Here is a 26,972-nt window from a genome sequence, read left to right as displayed (position 1 = left end):
TGTCAGCTTTTAGGCTATGGAGGCAAAATAAAGGTCGGTGGAAATTTGCCTCTGATCCCTACAGTTCCATTTTCACTTATTTAGTCATTGCTTCCACGAAGCCTGCACACACCGTCACAGGTGTCCTGTAGAGCCCATTCACATCATCCCACACAGCACAGTCCAGCCCACGTGGATTCCTCGCCCAGCTGCTTCAGCTTCCAGCCCTTGCTCCACCCCTTTTCCGTTTAGGCGCCTTCGATTGACGTCAGAAGCGGGCGCCGACGCCGCAGGGACCAGAGCCCCGCGCCTCTGCTCTGCCGAGGCGCCTTCTGGAGCCCGTTGGGGAGCGTGTGGACCCCAGCGCGGCGTGGCTTCGAGACCCGTTGGGGCCAAGTCTTTAGCTTGAGGCGTCGCTGCGCTGAGGACGATGAACCGCAGCCGCCAGGTGACGTGCGTGGCCTGGGTCCGCTGCGGCGTGGCCAGAGAGACGCCAGACAAGGTGAGGCCTGGTCGCTCCGAGGTAGGGGTAGCGGCCTCTTTGCAGCACCCTGAGTCAGCCCCACCTGGGGACCTGGACCCGGAACGCGCGGCCCTGGCGTGGCTGGTGGGACTGACGGGGTGAGGCCCGCTGTGGCCTGTTTGTCGTGATTAGGGCTGCGGCTCCGAGGGTCTAGGACTCCTGGGCCTGGTATCGGGGGCCCCGCCTCCTCACGGTCCCTTCCCCCAAGCCCAGCCCCACCCCCAGTTCGCAAACACGTGGACCTCACGGGCTGGAAGGGGGCGGGGTGTTGCTTGGAAGGGGAGCTCCCCCAGAGCCTTCCTGACGACACCACGTCGTCTCCCACCACCCCAGTGCGTTTCCAGGCATAAGGGGAAGAGGGGGCACGTATGGGAAAGTCCACTTTCCACTCCTCCGCTCGGCGTTTAGAGGAATAAACTGGATGAAAGTTGTGGTGTAGAAAAGCTGGTATGGAGACCACGGTGTCGTGAGGCTGGGAGTTGAATTAGGAATTGCTCGCAGTAGTCCAAGTGAGATGTTGATGTGGCAGTGGGGATGCGAGGTAAACGCGACACGTCATGAAGGGAAAGCCTACAGGAGTGAGAGACTGAGTCTGTAGCAGAGAAGATTACTTAAGTTATTCAACAGATACTTACGAAGCGCTTTCTCTGTACTAGGCATTGTTCAGTGTCCTGGGATAGGCATGAACAAAACAGGAAAAGTCCCTGCCTTCGTGGAGTTGATACGTGCATATATGATACTCTGTCAGTGGGAATAAATGCTATGAAACAAATAGGGACGGGAGAGTGTTTGTTTCAATGTTACTGAGCCAGTTTCACCAGGGCACAGACTGTTTTTTTCACCAGTTTCTTCAGTGTTTGGCTCACAGTAGGCATTCAGTGTGGTATATGTAGAATAGGGACAGGAAACCATCTCATATTAAAAATTATTGAAGGAGGTAAGAGTTGTTGTTTAAAAAGAACATACAGCCTTTCAAATACTTGAAGACAGTGATTTCCAAACATGTCTACACATTGGAACCACTTGTGGAGCTTAAAAAATACCAGCTCCCAAGTGTTGTGATTTAATTAGCCTCGAGTAGAGCCTGAAACTGTTAAAAGAGTCCCCCATGTGATTCTAATGTGCAGACACATTTGGAACCATTGCTTGAAGACTTAATAGGAAGAAGAGATTGAATTTATTCTACAAAGTCCCAGAAAGGATAACTCAAATCAATAAGAGAAATTAGAAAACCAAGTATCTTTTGATTAAACTTAAGAACCTTTAGTTTCTGGAGCTAACAGTAAAATGTCATCACCCAAGAGGATTTCCACATTATTAAAGGCCTTTTAGCACAAACTGCATGATTGTTTGATTCATCATCTATCATCAGGTATCCCTACCATGGGCAGAAAACACAGTGACAAGGAGCTTACAGTTTAGCAGTGATGCGGGCGTCTTTAAAAGGTACTGAAGCATTGATTAGGTGAGTGAATGCCAGTTTGTAAGTAAAGAGAATGACTTCAGTTTTGAACAGGATGTCCAAGTGGAGAGTCTTACAGGCAATTGGAAAAATGGAACTACAGTATACAGGGCTAGAGAAGGGAAAGTTTGGAGTAATCTGTTCAGAGATGGTGGTTTTAGTCTTGAGAATGAATGAGCTTTGCAAGGAAGTGACAGCGTAATGAGTGAATACTTGGCAGGGATACCAGGGGAAAGAGCAGAGGACCAAGGCAAGGGTGGTTTGTTTAGGAGTATCCACAGGAAAAATGGGGAGAAGTGGCCAAGGAGTTGGGGTAAGTGGAAGAAAATGAGATGGGGTTTCATAGAAGCCAGTTTATACAAGTCTGTCTTTTTTGAAAAAGACTGGAGAGGTAGACCGAACATGATTTTTTTTTTTAACAGTTTTAGGTGAGAAGGATCTTAATTTGTAAGGACCTGTGAAAACTCCATTTGACTTTTCATGTCTTTTGAAGCTATGTTTTATGTTAGTTTGTAAACTTCTTTTAAATTCAAAGGCTTAAAATGATTTCCTTAAATATATCATAATGAAATGTTTGGTCTTTTATAGGTAGAGCTTAGTAAAGAAGAAGTGAAACGTCTCATTGCTGAAGCAAAGGAAAAATTACAGTAAGTTTTGGGATGTTGACGCCTGTAGTAAAGTCCAGATGAAATGTAAATCTTAAACGATGACGACAAGGCGGTCTTGTTATTGAACGGTGCCTTTTGGGTGATCTTTTTACTTTTTATTTTTTCATTGGCATAGAGAAGAAGGTGGCAGTGATGAAGAGGAGACAGGCAATCCTTCAGAAGATGGCATGCAGAGTGCCCGTACCCAGGCCCGACCTCAGGAGCCCCTGGAGGATGGCGACCCAGAGGATGACAGGACGCTGGATGATGATGAGCTGGCCGAGTATGCCTTAGATAAATATGATGAGGAAGGCGACCCAGGTTAGAATTCACCCACTTCTACTGGTTTTTAATCACAAACTCAGTGCGTTAGATCATGCTTCTAGTGTTCTACCAAAGCTTTACTCTGAGAATCTGTTGTCCTTTATGTCAGTCAAATAATCGGGCTCAAGGAAGACAGCATGTTTCCTAAACTGATTTAAAAAAATCAGTTCAGCCCTCTAAGATCTAAAAAACAGGGGGCTTCCCTGGTGGCGCAGTGGTTGAGAGTCCACCTGCCGATGCAGGGGACGCGGGTTCGTGCCCCGGTCCGGGAGGATCCCACATGCTGCGGAGCGGCTGGGCCCGTGAGCCATGGCCGCTGAGCCTGTGCGTCTGGAGCCTGTGCTCCGTGACGGGAGAGGCCACAGCAGTGAGAGGCCTGCGTACCGCAAAAAAAAAAAAAAAAAAAAAAGATTTAAAAAACAAAAAAATGTTAGTATGGTATGTTTTATTGCAAGTAGTGGTTATGATAATCTGTAATTCATTTTTCTTTACCTGCAATGAGAGAGGAATTATTACCTCCATTTTACAGAAGAGAAAACAGGCTTACAGAGATGAAATAACTTTGCCAGTATCATGCAGCTGGTGATTAATGGAGCTGAGGTTTGAACATTCTCTGGCTCTAAAGCCTTCATGCTTTTCAGTGTACTTCACTAGATGCAGGGGATAGTTTTTTCCATTGGACTCTGGGTTATGGGCCCCTCTGGGTTGGCTTCCATCCTACTAGGACAGAGGCCATGGGAATACAGAGAAAGAAGAGCTAACCAGCCTGGAGAAAAGCCATTCAGACACTACTCCCTGAAACTCTCTATACCCTGCAGAGTATTCACTCTGTCTTTCTCATCCAGTAGAAATTCCCCTCTCTGTTGCCTGTCAGATGTTTAAGATATATTAGCCCTGCCTCCTTAAAGTAGCTTCTCCTGAAAATTAAGAGCATCTTCCTTCTTCTGAGTTTCATGTTATTCGGGGTCTACTCTATGTCATCTTTGCAGACATGCCGTAAAAGAATGCCATAAGTTTGGTGAAAAGGGCATGTAGTATCCTCTCTTTCAGATTCATTAGGCAAGTTAGCATATCAGTGGTTATGAGACATCATGCAATAAAGAAACCTATTTAACTTTATGAGACTCATTATTTTTCAATTTTATTTGACCAAGCAACCCTTAATTCATTGTGTTGATACCAGTGTTTTAGGGACCTATTTATTTCCAGGTCTGCGAGGCCACCTCTCTGTAGCACTTTTGAATAATGATTACAAAGAGCAAACTAGAGGATCTGAGTAGAGTTCTAACATTTTCTAAAAGGGAGTTTCTTGGTTTGATTTGATTCTTTTAATGGAAGATTGTGTATTCCAAGACTATCAGATGTGCATTCCAGGGCCAAATATAAATGGCTTTTAAACTCCTATTTATTATTATCCACTATTTCCTTTCCCAATTGTGGATGATCCAGTGTTAGTTATGAAATAGACGGTTGGATCTAAGTCTAAAGATGGGATGCCTTAGGAAAAATGCTTTTGTCAAAATGACTTTTATTCATTTTGTTTTATGAATTCTTACAGATACTGAAACTCTTGGTGAATCTCTTTTGGGTCTTACAGTCTATGGGAGTAATGATCAAGATCCTTATGTTACTCTGAAAGATACGGTAAATATCTATATGGCTTTTCTAATTATGCTCCTTAAGTGTTTGAAAAACCTTCCCAAATATCTGATTCTAGTCAGTGACTTTTTCTCTCTCCACTTAGGAGCAGTACGAACGTGAAGATTTCTTGATTAAGCCCAATGACAATCTCATAGTTTGTGGCAGAGCTGAACAGGACCAGTGCAATCTAGAGGTACATGGTAAGTGGGATACATCCCTTACTAAAAAGTTTTCTACTTAAGTGATACTAAAATAACCATCATAGTAACTATTATGGATTTCTAAGCACCAGATCCTTCTGTATTTCCTTTAAGTTGGTTACCTAGTTAAATCAGACTTCCTGGTTATTGTGCCTGGGCATGTGTAGTCCAATGTGTTAGTTTGGTACTTGACTTACGGAAATAGGTCACCTGAAAGGTTCTAACTGGGTTTTTAAAATCTTTTGTTTAAATATTTTTGCCAGTTTTTAACTTTTTCCCCTCAATGGAGAAAACCTGGAAGTAAAACTATTTTAAAATGCAAGAAAAAATTATAATCTCATTAGCGTGGGGTAACTTTTTACCCTGGCTCTTTACTCCAGTTTGCTTTCTGGCTGCTTTTTCTTTATGTGGCAAAGATTACACTCAATATAATTTATCCTGCTTTTTTTCAGAGTCATTTCAAATAGAACCCCTTTTGCAAAACATTTTATTCTTTTCATAAAACGTCAGCATAGAGGCCCACATTTTTCTTCAGAGACCAAAACATTTTGGTCACCTTTCTCGGTGCAGAGAATGTTTGCACTAAAGCCAGAGGTGAATACAGTTGAACCTTGAACAACACGGGGTTGAACTGCATAGATCCACTTATATGCAGACTTTTGTTAATAGTAAATACTACTGTACTACATGATGCGAGTTTGGTTGGGATACAGAGGGTGGACTATAAGTTATACAGGGATTTTCTACTGTGCAGAGGGTCAGCATCCCTAACTTCTGCATTGTTCAAGGGTCAGCTGTACTTTGAATCTGAAGTAGGCAATGATTTGAATTTTTCTTTTTTATTGGAATTCTTAAATCAGATATTTCTTAATGTTGATATTTATTAATTCAACGAACATTAATGACTATTTTCTTAAAATAGACCTTTAAGATATCTGGAATATTCTGCCTCCATATTTTCCCTTTTTCTTTTTTTTGCCCCTTCCTGTGTGCACACGTCCTCGGACAGGTCCATTCGTGCCCAGATACTCTCCTTCCCCAACACTCTTCTGTTCATCTGTGTTAAAATTTTGAAGCTTTAAAGAGATTAATAGGCTAATGCATTTTCTTACAGGAAACACAGTTACACAGTTTGAAAATTCAAACCCTTGGGTTTAATGTTTTACTCCATTTTTTAGCTTGGATTTCTTCAAGACTGCCCTCAGGAAGCCTATCAGGCCATTTTTATTCCATGGCCCATTGTGATCTATTTATAGTCAAAAAGGCTTTAAATAGCAAATACGTCAATGTGAAGTTATTCTCCTAATTATCTTTGAACCATTTACATATTTCAAATGTAAACCATGATGATGGAATTTTTAAAAGACCAATTCTAATTTCAAAAAATTGCAACTATTACGGTTTGTCATCGTTGATTTTTATGCATTCTTATTTGAGAATTTACTGTAGTCATTCCTTTGAATCTCGTGAGCCTTAGACAGGAGCTGAGAAGTTGAAGCAAAGCAGTTGTATTCCTACGTTGTTCTAGGTTAGGTCATTAATGATATATTTTACTTGGATTTGGTGTGAATCTCCAGATTACCTAGTGTATCTCTGTTCAAGAATAATTTCAAAATTGCACTCTAAATCAAATCTGAATAATAATCTGACATGGTTAAAAGAAGATTATTTTAAGGCATCATCATCATTTTTATTTAAAATGTAAGCTGAGTACATTGACCATAGTTGAGGTTCTTGCAGGGCCACAACCCAATCATTTTGAACACATTCTTATCATAACGTGATGTGATAGAGCATTACATGGAATCTGCTGATCCCAAGATCTGTCCCAGATGCAGTGGTCTGAAGAATTTTTAAAAAATCCTTAGCTTATCTTAACATTGCTTCTTTCTAGTAAAAAACATATTGGGGGAAAATTCTGACTACTTGGGCTCTATTTTTATCAGTGTTTCATTATATAATTTTTAAAAGGCTTCTTATTGATTTTAACAATAAATATTAAAGAAGCAATTTTTGACAGGCATTTAGACTTCTAAAATGAGTTATTTCTCTCCAGTGCTGATTTGTTCTTCTTTACTTATGACCAGATAGACCTTTAAAAGATAAAATAATAATGAAGTACTTCTTATGGAGGCCTTGTTTGTTTTCTATAATTGGTGAACCAGAAGGTAGGACCATTTTAGCCAGGGAACATGCAGATGGAGTATTCAGGCAGATGTCAGTTCTCTCTCAGTGTTCCTGTTCCCCTTTGGGGAACACCAGATGCTGGGAATATATTTGACATGAAAAATTTTTGCCTAGCAATAAATACTTTGGAATGTCTTTAATGTCATAAAATATGTCTCACTTTAAGCAAGTGTCTCCCATAGGTTTAAAAGGGAGAATCTTTTCTTTTGAGTGGGATATGATTTCTTATTCTGATGTAATGAAGTCTCTTTTCCCAATCTTCTCAGTTTACAATCAAGAAGAAGATTCTTTTTATGTCCACCATGATATCCTGTTGTCTGCATACCCTTTGAGTGTGGAATGGCTGAATTTTGATCCTAGCCCGGATGATTCAACTGGTAATTAGAAAACTTGAGATTGCTCAATGGTTCTACTCCTATGTGTTTTTCCTAGCCACATAAGTTAACCTATTTTGTATGAATGTTTTCATAATTATTGATGTTTTATGAAGTTAATGTTATTTTATGAAGTTATATAGTTCTCTAAACACAATCACTTAATTGTTTTGGGTCTGTGTGTCTCCAGACTTTGGACAGGCTAAGGAGGTTGCTGCTCCACTATAGGCAGAAGGACAGGGCCTGGAAGCTTTGGGTCTGCAGAACTGTGTGAAGGTCTCCTAAAAACCCAAACCTATAAACTGGCATGGTGTGTCTGATGTTACCAGCTAGAGTTTAGTGCATGACCCTTTTCAGAAAACATCAAGGTAAACCAAAATGAAGAAAGAATTGGACTCTCGTGTTAGTCCCTTTGGCCATAGCTGCACAGTACTAGTTGCCCCTGCATACTTCTTAACAAGGATAAAAACTGTTAATACTCATACCTTACATCTTGTTTGCAAAGCTTGTTCACATTCATGATCTAATCAAATCCTCATCCTCACAACAGTCTATGAAAGTAGGAAGGGTTTTCTCATTACGTAAGTGAGGACCCTGGGACCGGGAGGCCCTTGTTATTCAAATTGTGGTCTGAGGACGGCAGTACAACATTGCCATCACCTAGGAGCCAGTTAGAAATGCAGTTTTGGGGCCCCACCCAAGACCTGAAACTGAATCTGCATTTTAACAACATTCAGGTGGTGTACACACATACGAAAGTATGAGAGAAGCTGCTCTAAGCCATGACTCAGTTAATCTGAAGTGTAATGTGTTTCGTTAGGAGTTGTATTTTAAATCGTAAGTATATCATCTCCTCCTGTAGGAAATTACATTGCTGTGGGAAACATGACCCCCGTTATTGAAGTGTGGGACCTTGATATAGTGGACTCTTTGGAGCCAGTCTTTACACTTGGAAGTAAGCTATCAAAAAAGAAGAAAAAGAAAGGAAAGAAGGTAAACAAGCTAATAGATATTTAAACTCTGATGACAAACAGGTTTGTGGGGCTGGGGATGGGGGATGGGAACATGCACTTTTTCAATTAGACACTTTTGGTGAAATAGGACAGGTAATTGTGAAGTTACTCTAGTTTCTAGTTTTGAAAAGCCCATCCAAAGAAAAATTGACTTCTGATTATATAAAACCTCCACTGGCACGTTATCCATCCTTACACAAAACAAGTTACTCTTAAGGTTATGATCTTCCTTCATAGAGAGTAGCTATTCACACTAAAATGCTATTTTTGAACTTTTAAAATATTTCTATTTAGCCTTGAGTACGTTGAATTCAAAATATCCATGTATTCCTGTAGCTTTGAAAACTGTCAGGTTTTTGGTGAGGGAGAGATGGGTGGGGTGAGGATTGACTTGTAGAATTATAGCACCTAGGTTAAGAACTACTATAGTTTCTTCCCTGTAAAGAACATTTATCACGTCTCTCAAGTAAGAGGAGGAAGAGGTGTTTCTTTCCCTAGATATTTGGGCAAGTTTACTTAAAATCAAAATAAGGTTTAAAGAATCTTTCAAATTAATATACCAATTTTATTTGGGGGTGTACTTTAATACCAAAAGTAATTAAACAATTATTACAGAATTCCTCAGCAGATGGGCATACCGATGCTGTCCTTGACCTTTCTTGGAATAAGCTGATCAGGTAAAAAATACCATTTGCAGGACTGTTAAAGACGGTAACCAGCGTGATTTTACCTCCTGTCTACACTTATCTCTCTACATTATGAGTTTCACATCTTTGTGTCCATGTTTTATTTTCTTTTCCTGCAGTACAAGCTGCTGGAAGGCAGGAGCTCTGCTGTCTGTATCCTCGCACCCCCCAGCATCACCTGCCAGCTCTTCACTTAGTAGATGCTCATTACATATTTGGGGACCAAGTGCCCTCCTCTCCAACACCACTGGGAAAAAGCAGTATGTACTGCAGTGCCAGTGGTGCAGTAGAATTGTTTCTTCAGGGAAGACGTTTTTCTCACTTCATTTAGTTTTCACATCTCATCCACGTGTTCTTTATATATATATATATATATATTTTTTTTTTTTTTTTTTTTTTTTTTTTTTTGCGGTACGCGGGCCTCTCACTGTTGTGGCCTCTCCCGTTGCGGAGCACAGGCTCCAGGTGCGCAGGCTCAGCAGCCATGGCTCACGGGCCCAGCCGCTCCACGGCATGTGGGATCTTCCCACACCGGGGCGCGAACCCTCATCCCCTGCATCGGCAGGCGGACTCTCAACCACTGCGCCACCAGGGAAGCCCCTATATATATTTTTAACTGGTAAAATATATGTAACATTACCATTTTAACCACGTTTAGGTATACAGTTCATTGGATATTTTTGCACATTGTTGTGCAGAACGATTACCACCATTCAACTCCAGAACCTTTTCATCTTCCAGAACTGAAACTATATGCCCATTAAACAGTAACTCCCCATTTCCTGCTCCCCCCAGGCCCTAGTAACTACCGTTCTACTTTCTGTCTCTGAGTTGACTCCTCCAGGTACCTCTTTTTTTTTTTTTTAACATCTTTATTGGAGTATAATTGCTTTACAATGGTGTGTTAGTTTCTGCTTTATAACAAAGTGAATCAGCTATACATATACATACATCCCCATATCTCCTCCCTCTTGCGTCTCTGTTATAAGTGGAATCATACAGTATTTGTCCTCTTGTGACTGGCTTACTTGACTTAGCAAAAGTTGTAGCATGTGGCAGTATTTCCTTCCTTTTTAAGGTTGAATAATATTCCATTGTACGTATATGCCGTATTTTGTTTATCCATCTGTTGATGGACACCTGGGTTGCTTCCATCTCTTGGCTTTTGTGAATAATGCTGCTGTTATTGACACAGATATAAATAACATGGGTTTATGTGTATCTGTTAGAGTCCCTGCTTTCAGTTCTTTTGAATATATAGCCAAAAATGGAATTGCTGGATCTAATGGTAGTTCTATGTTTACCTTTTTGAGGAACCACCATACTGTTTTCTACAGCAATTGCACCATTTACCTCCCCTCCAGCAGTGCACAAGGGTTCCAGTTTTTCCACATCCTCTCCATCACTTGATACCTTCTGTTTTTGTTATTGTTGTTTTCATAATAGCCATCCAAACAGGTGTGATGCAGTATCTCATTGCAGTTTTTTTATGTAAATTTATTTATTTTTTATTTTTATTTATTTATTAGTTTTGGCTGTGTTGGGTCTTCGTTGCTGTGCGTGGGCTTTCTCTAGTTGCCGCGAGCAGGGGCTACTCTTCGTTGTGGTGCGCAGGCTTCTCACTGCAGTGGCTTCTCTTGTTGCGGAGCATGGGCTCTAGAGTGTGCGGGCTTCAGTAGATGTGGCGCGTGGGCTCAGTAGTTGTGGCTCGTGGGCTCTAGAGCGCAGGCTCAGGAGTTGTGGCGCACGGGCTTAGTTGCTCCGCGGCATGTGGGATCTTCCCGGACTAGGGCTTGAATCCGTGTCCCCTGCATTGGCAGGCGGATTCTTAACCACTGCGCCACCAGGGAAGCCCTCATTGCAGTTTTGATTTGCATTTCCTTAATGATTAGTGCTGTTGATCATCTTTTCAAGTACTTATTGGCCATTTTTATATATTCTTTGGAGAAATGTCTATCCAAGCCTTTTTGTCCATTTTTCAATTGGTTGTTTGGTTTTTTGTTGTTGAGTTGTGTGAGTTCTTTATATATTCTGAATGTTAATCTCTTATGAGATTTATAATTTGCCAATATTTTCCCCCATTCGATTGGTTGCCTTTAACTCTACTGAAGTGTCCTTTGATGCACAGAAGTTTTTCATTTTGATGTAGTACAGTTCGTTTTTACTTTTGTTGCCTGTGCTTTTAGTATTATAGCCAAGAAATCATTGCCAAATCCATTGTCATGAAGATTTTCCCCTAAAAGTTTTATAGTTTTAGCTCTTAAGTTTAAGTCTTTGATCTATTTTGAGTTAATTTTTCTATACTGTGTAAGGTAAGGGTTCACCTTAATTCTTTTGCATGTCATCCACATATTTTTCATACTTATCCTTAAACAACAATTACTGCAAAGGGGCCATTTTCCTAATAGTGTAGTTGGTTTGAGGGGCTGCTAAGGCAAGGGAGGTAAGCATTAGGTTGAGTACAGCTTACTTAAGGGGAGTAAGAACAAACTGGATTACCCAGGGCACTTTTTTTTTTAAAGCATTTCTATTACACTGGACACTTTATAATTATGAGCATTCTAAGGAAGATCCCAGAGTGCTGGCTTAACTGAAGGATATCCTATCTTGTTTGTGTTCAGACCTCTTCAGAGTTACGACTATTTGGGGAAATGGACCTGAGAAAGTTGTTTAGGTTAGTATTTCCCAAACATAGCTGCAAATCAGAAACTTTTGGGTAACCCTTTAAGGTACAAGTTCCCAGTCTCTAATCCCCCAAGATTGAGTCAGTTGTTCTGGAGCAGGGGCCCAAGAATCTGTTGGTGTTTTTGTTCTTATTTTCAAAGCTTCCCCAGATGAACCTCTTGCTGCCGGGCTACAGGCAGTTGTTTGGGTTTTGCTTGAATTGGCCCTGATCCTGACGAATGGAGAGATAAATAAGAGATATAATAATGAGTGTACCATGCTTTTAGAAACCCAATTTTATATATAAATTCTTATATAGCAACTGTTACTTTGAGCAACTGAGAGTTCTTTCTAATGGAACAACCTCTCGTCAGTATTCCAACTGACTCATCAATTCCTTTCCCCAGCCACAATTCCCTTCTTCCATTTAGACCCTTATCAGCACCTGTACTCCCTTCCGTCCCCATCTGCACTCGCATCTCTCTGATTTCAGTGCCACAGATTTCTTTGCTCCTTCACTCTCCTTTCTCAATCTTATTTTAGATCTTCGTTCTCCTTTCCCCTTTCTTTACTGAAAAGGTGCAGTATGCTTTAAAACATGTCCCATACTCTGGTGCACAGAGTTCAGGATTATGGTGAGGAATAACATGTTGACCTTGTTACTGCTGGGGCCCTTAGTTTCTAGTAAAATCCTCCCAAGAAAAAAAAAATGCATGTTCTCTGCTAATTCATACTCTTGTTGGAGTGCTCTTCTTGCGGTTGTGGTGTTCAGAAGTTTTGTTTTTGTTTTTTTTCGCCTCATACAATAAGAACTTTAATGTGGGAGGAATCTCAGATATTTTTGGAATGCCTGGGATGAAAAATGTACTGTGGAATTTTAACTTTCTGCTGTTGGGAGACATAGAATATAAATAAACTAGTTACTGGGAATTTAAATTAATATTTAATTTATAAAATGCTAAGGACTTAAAACATTGTGACCTGTATGTGGGACTTAATGGTAGAAAAAAGCTAGCATGACCTGAATATACATGATCCTCCTAAGAGACCTTGCATATATCACTGAAATATGAGTTACAAAACTGAAAGTAGTTTGTATAATGGAAGTAATTTATTGAGGAAATAATATCTGAAAATGAGTCCATCAGCATTTTATTTCAACAGTATATTGGTTTTCTGAACAAAAACATTACTGTCACTAATGGCCTAATTTTGTTTTGAGCCATGTTAAAGTTCGATGTTGAAGAATGAGCTTTCAATTTCAGGAGTAGCTGTAGTTTTAGGAGGCAGCTAACATTTATCGAGGGCCTGCTATGTCCCAGTTACTCAGCCAGGTTCTTGCATAGCAGCTCTTTGAGGTTGGTTGTTTCATTCTCGTTGGCAGGCAAGTGGCAGCACCAAGACTCCATTTCAGGTTTTCTGGGCCCTAAAGCCTGTGTTCCACTGTAGAACTACATTATTAGCGCTTGATCCCTAAGAGGTAGACATATTGGGTTTTTTCTGTTAATAGCATTTAATGCTCTTTTTTAAGGAAGAAAAAAAAAACAGTTGAGATGTAATTCATAATATATGACCTAGCAAGTACACGTCATAAAATCCACTCTTTTAAAGTATATAATTTAGTAGTCTTCAGTATATTCACAAGGTTATGCAGCCATCACCACTGTCTAATTCCATAACATTTTCATCAGTCCAAAAGCCATGCCATACCCATTAGCAGTCACTCCTCGTTCTCCTGTCCCTCCAGCCCCTGGTAGCTACTCATATGCTTCCTGTCTCTGTGGATTTGCCTATTCTGGACATTCCCTAGAAATGGAATCATATAATACATGGCCATATGTATCTGGCTTCTGTTACTTAGCATAATGTTTTCAAGGTCCATCCATGTTGCAGCGTATATCAGTACCTCATTTTCTATTGCTGAATAATACTCTCTGGTATGGATATACCACATTTTGTGTATCCACTCACCAGTTAATGGACATTTAGTTTGTTTTGGCCTATTATGAATAATGCTGCTGTGAACATCCATGAACAAGTTTTTGCATGGACATACGTTTTCATTTTCTTGGATACATACCTAAGAGTTTAATTGCTAGGTCATGTGGTAGTGTCTCCACCATTTACATTCCCACCAGCAATGTAGGGGGGTTCCAGTTTCTCTACATCTTGCTAGCCCTTGTCTATCTTTTTCATTATAGAGATCCTGTATGAAGTGGTAACCCATTTTTTTGATTTTCATTTCCCTAATGACTAATGGTGTTGAGCATCTTTTCACATGCTCATTGGCCATTTGTATATCTTCTTTGGAGAAATGTCTGTTCAGATCCTTTGCCCATCTTCTGTTTGGGTTTGTCTTTTTATTTTTTGGTTGAGAGTTTTTTATGTATTCTAGATACAAGCACTTTATCACATATATGATTTACAAACATTTTCTCCTGTGGGTTGTTTTTTCTCTTTCTTGGTAGTCTTACTTGCAACACAAAAGTTTTCTTGCTGGTGATATCCAGTATATTTCTTTTGTTTTTGCTTTTGGTGTCATATCTAAGACCATTGCCTAACCCATTGTCATGAAGATTTATACCTGGGGTATTTTGGGGTTTTTTTGAGTGCTTTAGAGTTTTAGCTGTTATGTTTAGTAGACCTGTGATCTATTTTGAATCCCTTTTTGTGTATAGTGTGAGGTGGGGCTCTATCTTCATTTTTTTGCTGTAGAATATCCAGTTGACCCTGAGTCATTTGTTGAAGATACTGGTTTTTTCCCCATTGAACAAAGAATAAATACTCTTGGCACCCTTGTCAAAAACCAGTGAACATAGAACATAAATTTGAGGGTTTAATTCTGGACTCTTCTGTATGTCTGTCCTATGCCAGTACCACATTGTTACGATTACTGTTGTTTTTCAGTCAGTTTTGAAATCAGGAACTGAACTTTTCAACTTGCTCTCCTTTTTTCAAGATTATTTTGACTAGTCTGGGTTCCTTGCATTTCCATATCAATTTTTAAAACCATCATTCAGTTTTCTGCAAAAGGGTCAGCTGGGATTGTGGTTGAATCTATAAATCAGTCTGTAGTTGCCAATATTTCTGTCTTAATGTTAAGCCTTCCAGTCCGTGAGCATGAAATGACCTTCCATTAATTTAGATACTCTTTAATTTCCTTCAACAATCTTTTCAGTATATTAAAAATCTTTTCTTTTGTTAAATTTATTCCTAAGTATTTTATTCTTTTTGATGGTATTGTAAATGGAATTCTTACATGTAATCCTCTTGATTTTTAAAAGGTTACCTGATTTGTTTCCTCCCTTTCTCAGAAATGTGCTGGCCAGTGCATCAGCTGATAACACTGTTATTCTGTGGGATATGTCCTTGGGGAAACCAGCAGCCAGCCTTGCCGTACATACAGACAAGGTATGGTGATTTAATGGATAAAAGGGATTCTAAAAAATCTGAGACATATATTGACTACAAATAATCCCAAACATTTATATATGGCTTTTTGTGAATTACAAAGTGCTTTGACATGCTATCTCACTGGATCCTTCACAGAGCCCTTTGTGATAGTTATAATTAACCACCTGAGAGATGCAAAAATGGGTGCAGAAAGGTGAAGTGACTAGGAACATTAGTGCTTTGCAGCATTTTTACAGAGGCTCCTAAAAAGGGATGAAGGGGTATCAGTCACCAAATGGGGTTAAAGAATTTAACAGATGTTACTACAGAACCCAGGGATCTAATGTGCTGATGTACATTGTGAAACTTCTGGAACGTGTGGAGTTGTCCAGTAGGTTTGACAGCTCCCGTTTTTTCTTTTGATTATAGTTTAGTATGAGGGACATAGGTACACTGCCAAGCACAATTTGGGTAGTGCTGCATTGTGTCTCTTAAGTGTCAGCCTTTATTCGGAAGTATGTTTTGTCCTTTTGATTATGCAGTACATTTACGTTTCTTTAAATAGTACTACATTTCAAAGGGAAAAACCTGTAGAAACACTGCCAAATTGAATTTCAACAAGTATAAGGCAGTTTTACCAAACCAAAACAAACATTGATCTATTCATTTATGTTTCTTCTTTTTAGGTCCAGACTCTCCAGTTTCATCCATTTGAAGCACAGACTCTGATTTCTGGATCATATGATAAGTAAGAAAGCATTTCAGAAATTATTGCTGTCGTTTTTATCCTCTTGAACTAATTCAGAAAGTGTCACTTGATGCTCAGGTAGAATTTATTACTGAGGCTTCTGTGTGTTTAAATTTGTAGGAGTACTTATTTGTCCTTTCAACTTGATCCTTTCAATCTGCAAGGGAATATGGTTCTGTTATAATGTAGTTCCTAACTAGCAACTACTTTGATTTTTTTAGAGGGTGTATGAGTTAGACATTGCTGTGAAATAAGCCATCCCAAAATTCAGTGACTTAAAGCAGTGAACATTTATTTCTTATCACCTGCAGGGTTGAGCTAATCGAGGCTAGATTCAACTGGTAGCTCTGCTAATCTTGGCTTGTTCAGGCTGGGCCCGGAGACCTGGCTCTCCTCCTTGTGTTTCACATCTTCCTGGGACCAGCGGGCTGGCCCACACGTGTTGGTCAGGAGTACAAGCAGAGACACCAAGGCCTCTTAAGACCTGGGCTCAGACCTAATACACGTCTGTCTTACTCTTGGCCAAAATAGACATCACATGGAGTGGGAAATGAACTCTGCCTTTAGGGGAGGAACTGTCAAATCACTGACAGAGGGCATGGATGTAGGGCAAGGTGAAGAATTGGGACCACTATGGTCAACCACAGGGGGGTTTCCAGTCATATGTGTGCTTTTTACAGATTGGGTCTGAAGGTAGGAGAGGTAGCTAGTAGAAACAGAAACCAACTTGCAGTCTTTATTTTGATTCCTTACCCTTTTGAAGAGTCGTATATTTACATTTTTTAGTTGGGATTCATGCAAAAATTGCAAAAGTCTTATTTATCAGTTCCCCCAACACAGTAGCCTGCTTGTAAAGAGTAAATGTGGCTGAGATGTGAGTTATCTGGCTCTGAGCACTACTGGGGAAGGGGAAGTTAGAAATTGTCCCATTCTTTTGGAAATAGAGAGGATTCATCTTGGAAGTAGAGGATTCAGTCTGGGGGAGGTCAAGGCCACTGTGACATCCAGAGCTACCAGTGTCTTCAAGTGACAGGACCAGAGTCCACCAATTAGTAAAAATCAACTCTTCTACTTTTAGATGAGTTGATTTTTCTACTTAAAATAGGCTTTAAATAATTGGATCTTGATTTCATGGTGTTGTTTTATTACCGTTTCATTAAAAATAAACTAAAACATACAGGAAAATTGAACTCTTAAGACCAAAACCCTACTTTGTCTGAACACGTCCAGGTCGGTGGCTTTGTATGACTGCCGAAGTCCAGAGGAAAGCCATCGAATGTGGCGATTCAGTGGGCAGATCGAGAGAGTGACTTGGAATCACTTTTCACCTTGTCATTTTTTGGTAAGAGTGTGCATATCACTGTTCGTTTATCAGGTTATTAATGACTTTTTTTCTTTACTTCCATTGTAGAGAGAATCTCTGAAAAGCTTTTTCTGTATTAACAGTGTGAAGTATTTGGGTTTGGGTTTTCTTTAAAAACAAAAAGATATTTTTAATAAGAGAACAGTGGATTTGCCACAAAAAGACAGTAAACATGTAAATGATTTTGCGAATTTCCAATCATTCCAAAGTGTCACATTTTATTCTAATTAGTTGATCATTTTAAAATTACTTTGAAATACTAAGCATGACTAATATTCTTTTTATGTTTTTTAATGGTTAAAGCAGTCCAAAAAAAATTGCTTTATTTATATGTTTGTTAGTACTTAAATGGAGCTCCAGTGATGCAAATGCTAGCCTATTTAATTAATATAGCACTTAATATACCACCATCTCCCAGATGGAAAGTTTACGATCATTTTGTAAATACCTTTAATATCTGTAGGATAACAGTTTTCCACGTAGGATCCAAAGATGCCACTGACATTTCAATCCATGGAAAAATAAAATCCCAGCTTTTATCCAGAAGGGAAGATTAATTAGAGAAATTGTGATACATCCATATATTGCCTAATTTTCCTAAAGCAAATACGTAGTGCTTTGTAAATGAAGAAAGGAATTCTTTAAAAAACAACTTTCTTAAAATACGTGAACAATTTTAAAAAGTTTCCTGCACTTGTGGGAACATTTAATCTCCTTTGTGTGGAGTTGCATGCAGTTCCCAGCTGAGCTCCCTTAAGCCAGATTTCACCTTACAGTTACCAGGAGTGAAGTCCCCGTTATATTTGAATGTTGTACTGTACTTTGGCTCTCAGCAGGCAGGCACACATATTTCCTGAGGTTATTTGCTAACAAATGGTTATCAGTACTAAATTCACAAATATTTAGGGAAATGGAAAGTAATCAAAATGGCTTACCTCTTTCCCTCCAGTCTCAAAGGATGGGATCTCCCTTTTCTGTTTTTATACCCATCTGCAGCTCCACCTTCAAGACTGCATCAGTTGTCCTTTTTTCCCCTCCCTTTTTCCTGTCCTGGCTATTGCCCTTGGCCTGTATATAGGCTCAAGTTTCTGTCTCCTGTCCTTGACTAGGTCTCTTAATTCCTTGAAAATTTTCTCTTCCTTTCTTCAAAGTGGAATTGTGTAATCTGCCTTTCAGTCCTTATCTGATTAAATCTCTTTGCCAGAATATTGACAGCATTGTCACTCCTTTCTTCAGAACCCCTCTTTCCTTGGCTTCTTTAACATTGTTATTCCCTCCTCCCTCTTTGATTCTTACTTCTGTGAGCTCCTCCTCAGCCTCCGCCGTAAGTGGCTGTGCTCTCCAGGTCTCTGTCCTCAACGCAGTGCTCCCGGGGTGTATCCCCTCTGTTCTCCATGGATGTAACTTCTGCCTCTGCGCTTCCATATCTCTGCAGTCTGTATCACTACCACAGCTTCATACTCATATCCAACTGCCTAACAGACATGTCAGCTAAACTACTCCTTGTAAGAACCAACTCAACCTACCCACAAGTAAATTCTTTATGTCCATGTTAATTTGTAATAAGCTCTTCAGGTAAGTCAGGTACACAGCTGATTTTCACAATGATTTATACTATTTACCCATTGCTAAATTTTATTGTCATGTAATATTACCTTGCCCATCTTTTACCCTTTCCAGGCCAGTACAGATGACGGCTTTGTATATAATTTGGATGCACGTTCAGATAAGCCAATTTTTACACTTAATGCACACAATGATGAAATTTCTGGTGAGCAAGAATACTGTTTCTTTCGTCTCTATTAACCTATGATGAAGTAAATTTATTTCAAAGTGAGAGTCTCTGAACTTATCTTCGTCTAGGTCTTGATCTAAGTAGTCAAATCAAGGGCTGTCTTGTGACTGCATCAGCGGACAAGTATGTGAAGATCTGGGACATATTAGGAGATAGGCCAAGCCTAGTTCACTCTAGGGACATGAAAATGGTAAGCATATCCCTGGGCATCTTGGTTTTTTTGTTTCTGATCTGTCGTTTGTCTTTCTCTAGGAATCATTGCACTAAAGAATATGGATTTGTTGGGAGGTTAATTTGGGGCTTAGTCAAATTTGTGGAAGTTTTATAACTTAGGACAGTTTGGGGAGAAATCAAGGACTAGCTGGTTCCTTTTCCAACTCACATGATTAACAGTTGCTGGGGAAAACAAAGATGATGAGGGGGTGGTTTTCAAGGACACAAGTGGAATGGCCACATTTTTTTTTTTAACTTTTTATTTTATATTGGAGTACAGTTGATTAACAATGTTAGTTTCAGGTATACAGTAAAGTGATTCAGTTATACATACACATGTATCTGTTCTTTTTCAAATTCTTTTCCCATTTAGGTCGTTACATAATACTGAGCAGAGTTCCCTGTGCTATACAGTAGGTTCTTGTTGGTTATCCATATTAAATATAGCACTGTGTACATGTCAACCCAAATTCCCTAACTATCCCTCTCCCCCTTTCCCCCCAGGTAACCGTAAGTTCCACAATTTTTTAACCTTAAAATCAGAAATCTTGAACCTTTATAGGGCACCATAGTGGTTGAGGTCAGTTTATCACCTACTTCTTTGTATAACTAGTTCTTACTACACTGGTTACTACATAGAAGCAAGAGTTTTAGAAGTAACTGGAATTCAGTAATTCATTCATCAAATATTTATTGAGCATATACTGTATGCCAGGCACTAAATCATAAAAATTAAATTGCAGACATAGAACACTGCACCCAACTGTTTAAAATTGTATATATGTATGTATATATATAAATATTTGTGGAAAGGCAGGTTACAGAGCAGTTTTTATAGCATCATTCCATGCATATATTTAAATACTTACGTCTTTGAATGCTGTGGAAAGGCAGGTTACAGAGCAGTTTTTATAGCATCATTCCATGCATATATTTAAATACTTACGTCTTTGAATGCTTCTATTTAAATCTAGAAGACCCTGTCCCAAAACATGAACAGCTGGTCATCTCAGAGTGATTTTTATACTTTTTTGTATTTTCTATGATGCAAATGTTATCTAGTAATAAGGTTAAAAATTTTAAATGATTGAATAATGACATCTGGTATCAGCATCATTATGGGAATATTTAGCAGATTAGATTAATTAGGAAATCCCTATTAGAATGACAGTGGAGATGAGAGACCTGAGTGGTCAAAGCATACACCTGTCCTCCCAGAATGTCCATCATGCTGAACTTGTCCAGCTTTGTATTATAGAGATAGATAGCCCTTCCAACTTGACTGTGAACTACCTTTGCAAGAGCCTTGAAAGAGATTCTGGTGAGTTGGTTTCGAGTAACCATTCCAATCATAGGTTCTTGTAGACAGGAGTAGGGATCAAGATTAGAGCTTTCTGGAAAGACTGAAATCACTGACTTTGTATTCTCTTCTCAGGGAGTTCTCTTCTGTTCTTCCTGTTGCCCTGATTTACCCTTTATTTATGCTTTTGGAGGTCAGAAAGAAGGGCTTCGGGTCTGGGATATAAGCACAATCTCTTCAGGTAAGAATCTTAATTTCCTGCTTTTTCTGGATGAGTTCTATAAGAGCTAAAGTAGTAGAATCTGTGGCTTGAATACATTAAGGAGATAACAAAGGTGGATCCAGTGTTCATCCTCTAGTACAGTCTGCTTAGGAAACAGATAAGGTCAAATTGTAATTTGGAAATGTTCATGTTCACAAATAAATTTGTCTTCACACTTTAAATGTAATTTTTAAATATCTTTATGACAAAATTTGAATTTTAAAAACGAAAGATTTTATTGGAAAGCTGGAAGGATATATATAGTGTGGTCTCAAAGAATGGCCCTCCTCTTCCCAGTTCCCAGTGTGAATAAATCTGCCTTTTTTCAACTACTTCCTAGAAAATCCAGCTTTCCTGAAGGGGCCACTCTGTTCCCTTCTATTACTTACTGATTCTTCCCTCCACTGGGGTCCTAAATCCACAAAATTCTATTCTGATCATGATACAGAGAAAGATGAAGGTAGGAAACAATCAGAAGTACAATAAGGGAAGGATAGAGTCACTGTTATAAGGGCTTGGACATCAGTTATCAAGGTGGATTTGATAAATCCAGGACAAGGCAAAGAAAGTATTAAAAAAAGGACCCATTTAAAACATAGTTAAAACTTCAGAACATTATCTTGGACTTTTGAGCTGGTTACTTACCCATTTATAAAGTGCTAAATATATATTTTTCAAAACAAAATCTCCACTACAGGGTAGAGAACCTCATTGCTCATGTCTACATTTTAGTCTTTTTTTATATTATAGGTTCTTAGTTTTCTGATCTGGTAGCTTCTTAACCATTTATTTACGTTTCAGTAAATGAAGCATTTGGAAGACGAGAGAGGCTTGTTCTCAGCAATACAAGAAATTCATCTGTTAGTGGCCCTTTTGGGAGCAGGAGCTCAGCAACACCAATGGAGTCTTAATGAAGAGCATACAGTTTCCTGTTTTATTTACCCTAACTCAGTTTTTTAAAGCTGGCCTAAACATGTTCCCTGCTGCAGCCATCAAAAAGACTGAAACAAAATTGCCAGACATTCCTCTCTGCAGCTGTGGTGGCAGCACAAACAGGGCTGGTCTTTGTGCATGTGGTATATAGGGCTCCACTTGCATTTCTTGAAAGGGATAATAAAAAAGGTTTTTTAAAAATAATTCCTTAAGTATGCCATCTGTCACAGGTAGTCTAGGTTTGTAAAATAAGTAGTACTTCATAGAATTTTAAAAGAGGAAAATCCTCTAATCTTAAAAGATGGGTAAACCCAGGCCTGGAACAGTGGTAATTAGGCCAAGATTGCACAGTAGACTATGAGCACAGGCAGGTCCCTCTGGGACTACACTTTCCTGACCAGCTGTTCTCCAATTAGTGCTCATGACTTAGAAATGTTCTTAGTGCTGCTCTCCTAAAAGTGGCATATGCCTTTTTTTGTCCATAGCATAGTATTCAGTGTTACCAAACAGAAGAGGCATTACGTAATGATAGTCCAACAAGAGGATATAACATTTGTAAATAAATATTCAGGTACCCTTATGTTGGGTGAATAAATAAAGCAAATGGTAAAAGAGCTAAAAGGAGAAGTAGCAATACAATTACTAGTAGGAGACTTTAGTACCCTACTTTCCCCAAGGGGTAGCTCATTCAGACAGAAAATAAACATCAGCCTTAAATGACACATTAGACCAGATGGACTCAGCAGACATATATAGAATATTCCACCCAAAGCAAGAGAATACACATTCTTCTCAAGCACACATGGAATATTCTCCAGGACAGATCATATGTTATACCACAAATATGAGTCTCAATAAATTTAAGAAGACTAAAATCATATAAAGCATCTTTTCTAACTACAGTTATGAAATTAGACATAAGTTACAAGAAGAAAATTGGAAAATTTCACAAATATGTGAGGATTAAACAACATCCTATTGAACAACTAATGTGTCAAAGAAATCAAAAGAACAATGGAAATACAACATACCATAATTTATGGGATGCAGCAAGGGTAGTTCTAAGAGGAAAGTTCTTAGCAATGCCTACCATCAAGAAACAAAGATTTCAAACAAATGACCTCACTTTACACCTCAAGGAGCTAGAAAAAGAACAAAGCCCAAAGTTAGTAGACAGAAGGAAAAAGATCAGCATGGAAATAAATGGAATAGAGGCTAAAAAGACAATAGAAAAGATCAATGAAACCAAGAGCTACTTTTTGAAAAGATAAAACTGACAAACCTTTTGCTTGACTCAGTAAGGGAAAAAAAAAAGAGATGAGGACTTAAAATCAGAACTGAAAGGGGAAATGTTATACCTCAATACCCCAGAAATACAAAGGAACATAAGAGACTACTATGAGCCCTGTACATCAACAAATTGGACAACTACCAAGACTGAATCATGAAGAAATAGAAAATCTGAACACACCAATTACTAGTAAGAATGTTGAGTCAGTAACCAAAACCCTTCCAGTAAAGTCCAGGACCAGATGTCTTCAATGGTGAATTATACCAAAGTTAATACCAATCCTCAAACTCTTCCAAAAAATATAAGTGGAGGGAATACTTCCAAACTCATTTTAGAAGGCCAGCATTACCCTGATACCAAAACCAGACAAGGATGCCCCAAGAAAAGAAAATTAAAGGCCAATATCCCTGATAAATATAGATGTGAAAGTCCACAAAATATCAATATTAGCAAACTGGATTCAACAATACATTAAAAGGATCATACACCATGACTGAGTCAGATTTACCCCAAGGATGCAAGAATGGTTCAACATCTGCAAATCAATTAATATGATACACCACATTAACCAAAAAAAAAAAAAAAGGGTAAAACTCACAGGATCATCCAATAGATGCAAAAAAAAATCATTTGACAAATTCAGCATCAATTTATGGTAAAAACAGGGTGGGTATAGAGGAAATGTACCTCAACATAATGAAGGATATATATGACAAGCCCACAGCTAACATCATATTCAGTGGTGAAAAGCTGAAAGCTTTTCGTCTAAGATCAGGAACAAGACAAGGATGCCGCCACTCACCACTTTTATTCAACATAGTATTGGAAGCCCTAGCCAGGGCAATCAGGAAAAATAAAAATCCAAATCAGAAAGCAGTAAAATTGTCACTGTTTGTGGATGACATAATATGTACAGAAAACTCTAAAGACTCTATTAAAAAAATTAGAACTAATAAATTCAGTAAAGTTGCAGGATACAAAATCAATACACAGAAATCTGTTGCATTTCTATACACCAATAACCAACTATCAGAAAAAAAAGAAAGCAATGCCATTTACAATTGCATCAAAAAGAATAAACTACCTAGGAATAAATTTAATGAGGAGGTGAAAGACCTATACAGTGCAAACTAAGACACTGATGAGAGAAACTGAAGACAAATAAGTGGAAAGATATTCAGTGCTTGTGGAGGAGATGAATACAGTTAAATAAATAATCCTGTAATTTGTGGGGAACCACAAAAGATCCTGAATAGCCAAAGAAATCTTGAGAAAGAACAAAGCTAAAAGCACATGCTTCTTGATTTCAAACTATATTACATAGCTATAGTAATCAAAACAGTATGATACTGGCATAAAAACAGATACAGATCAATGGAATAAACAGCCCAGAAATAAACCCACGCATATGGTTAATTTACAACACAGGACCAAGAACATAAAATGGGAAAAGGGCAGTCTCTCTTCAGTAAATGGTGTCGGGAAACAACCACTATCTCACACCATACACAAAAATTAGATTAAAGACTTGACTAGTAGACCTGAGACCATAAAACTCTTAGAAGAAAACATACACAGTAATTTCCTTGACATTGGTCTTAGCAATAATTTTTTTGGATCTGACAAAAAGCAAAGGGAACAAAAGTAAAAAACAAGTGGGGCTACATCAAACTAAAAAGCACCTAAACAGCAGAAGAAACCAACAAAATGAAATGAAGAGGCAATCTACAGAATGGGAGCAAATATTTGCAAATTATATATCTGCTAAGGGGTTAAGATCCAAAATGTATAAAGAACTCATATAACTCAACAGCAAAATCACCCAGTTTAAATATGGAGAGAGGATATGAAAAGACATTTTTCCAAAGAAGACATACAGAAGCCACAGGTACATGAAAAGGTACTGAACATTACTAATCATCAGGTAAATGCAAGTCAAAACTACATCAGATGTCACCTCACCTGCTGGAATAGCTATTAATCAAAGAGACAAGAAATAATATGTTGGCAAAGATCTGGAAAGAAGGGAACCCTTGTGCGCTGTTAGTGGGAGTGTAAATTGGTGCAGCTACTATGGAAAATGGATGGACGTTCCTCAAAAAATTAAAAATAGCACTAACTTATGATCCAGCAATTCTACTTCTAGGTATTCATTTGAAGGAAATGAAAACACTAAAACAGATACATGAACCACCAGTGTTCACTGCAGCATTACTTAAATAGCCAAGACATGGAAACAACCCAAGTGTCTGTCAATGGATGAATAAAGAAAATGTGGGGACTTACCTGGTGGTGCAGTGGTTAAGAATCCACCTGCCAGGTTTCCCTGGTGGCGCAGTGGTTGAGAGTCTGCCTGCTGATGCAGGGGACGTGGGTTCGATCCCTGGTCTGGGAAGATCCCACATGCAGCTGAGCAACTAAGCCCGTGTGCCACAACTACTGAGCCTGTGCTAGAGCCCACACACCTAGAGCCTGTGCTCTGCAACAAGAGAAGCCACCGCAGTGAGAAGCCCGCACACCACAACAAAGAGTAGCACCCACTTGCTGCAACTAGAGAAACCCTGCGCATAGCATTGAAGACCCAACAGCAAAAAATAAAAAAATTTTTAAAATGTGGTACACACACACAATGAATCATAAAAAAGAAGGAAATCTTGCCACTTGTGACAGCATGGATATCCCTTGAGGGCATTATGCTAAGTAAGTCAGAGAAAGACAAATATTGAACTGTATGATCTCACTTCTGTGTGGAATCCAAAACAAAAACCCCACTACCACCCAAGCTCATAGCTATAGAGAACAGACTGGTGGTTGCCAGAGGTGGGGAGAGTGGGTGAAATGGGTAAAGGGGGTCAAAAGGTATAAACTTCCAACTATAAAATTAAGTCCTGGGGATGTAATGTATAGCATGGTGACTATAGTTAATAATACTGAATTATGTATTTGAAAGTTGCTAAGAGTAAATTTTTAAAGTTCTCATCACAAAAATTTGTGTGGAGTGATGTTGACTTATTGTAATCATTTCACAATATATACAAAATCTAATCATTATGTTGTACACCTGAAACTAATGTTATATGTCAGTTATATCTCAATTTTTTTAAAAAAGGAGAGAATGGGGGCTTCCCTGGTGGTGCAGCAGTTGGGAGTCCGCCTGCCGATGCAGGGGACACAGGTTCGTGCCCCAGTCCAGGAGGATCCCACATGCCGCGGAGCGGCTGGTCCAGTGAGCCATGGCCACTGGGCCTGTGTGTCCGGAGCCTGTGCTCTGCAACAGGAGAGGCCACAACAGTGAGCGTCCCGTGTACTGCAAAAAAAAAAAGAGAGAGAGAAAATGTAAAACCGAAAGTAAAGATGTGCCCCCTCAGGCAAAAGACAAAATATATCTTTTAATTGCCTCTGTCATAGCCGAAGTATATCACTTCTACCAAATGTTCTATTTCTCCTAACACAACTTCCTCTCCTCCTTTGTTACATGAGTTAAATATAACAAAAAGAAATGCTATGACTATATTAAAAGCAAAGTAGTGACTCATAAATATGGTTTCCTAGAACTCTGTGGTAGGTTAATTGGGAGTACTCTCTGAAACAAGACCTGTAAGGAAAGAGGATGCAGAATTATGTGAAGGGATAAGCTGAACTGATAGGAACTTCCCACAGATGTCCCATTCAGATCTCTAACCCTAAAGCTGAGATGACCCTCCACAGAAGTCCTAAACCGAGGCACTGTCACTGAGCCTTGACCCGTACACCAACCAGTCATTTGGTTTAGATTGCGTGCAGGAATGAGCAGGCATTGTCTCCCTGGGCAAGGCAACTGCCATAAGCTGAGAGCCATCTCCAGAGAAGAATTCAGCTGTGAGCAGTCATAGGCCAGCACCTCTGGAAAGAGCTTGTTACTTGTGAAAGGGATTCTGGGTGGTTCATCCCAGCATCCACTACACAGTTCAACATCTATTTCCACAAATGCCAGA

At 39.1% G+C, this 26,972-nt stretch overlaps 1 protein-coding gene across 2 annotated transcripts; it reads left to right on the top strand.

Annotated features, from left to right (window-relative positions):
• The first annotated feature begins 227 nt into the window (after positions 1-227).
• PWP1 (PWP1 homolog, endonuclein) lies at positions 228-21,909 on the top strand. 2 transcript variants are annotated; one of them, XM_065887087.1, is made up of 15 exons: positions 228-481; positions 2,553-2,611; positions 2,748-2,932; positions 4,494-4,579; positions 4,680-4,776; positions 7,230-7,340; positions 8,200-8,330; positions 8,966-9,027; positions 15,015-15,111; positions 15,780-15,841; positions 17,072-17,183; positions 18,885-18,975; positions 19,068-19,189; positions 20,648-20,753; positions 21,576-21,909. In XM_065887087.1, exons 1-15 carry the CDS (start codon positions 410-412, stop codon positions 21,683-21,685), a joined length of 1,503 nt encoding a protein of 500 aa, XP_065743159.1. In that variant the 5' UTR covers positions 228-409; the 3' UTR covers positions 21,686-21,909. The 2 variants fall into 2 exon arrangements, with proteins under 2 accessions (XP_065743159.1, XP_065743160.1); XM_065887088.1 differs by lacking the exon at positions 4,494-4,579 and having other exon boundaries at positions 410-481; positions 2,748-2,768; positions 4,694-4,776; positions 21,576-21,685.
• The last annotated feature ends 5,063 nt before the right edge of the window (positions 21,910-26,972 follow it).

The sequence above is a fragment of the Phocoena phocoena genome, chromosome 11, assembly GCF_963924675.1.
Source record: "Phocoena phocoena chromosome 11, mPhoPho1.1, whole genome shotgun sequence".
Taxonomy (NCBI): Eukaryota; Metazoa; Chordata; class Mammalia; order Artiodactyla; family Phocoenidae; genus Phocoena; species Phocoena phocoena.
This window is presented reverse-complemented; position numbering and strand designations above follow the sequence as displayed.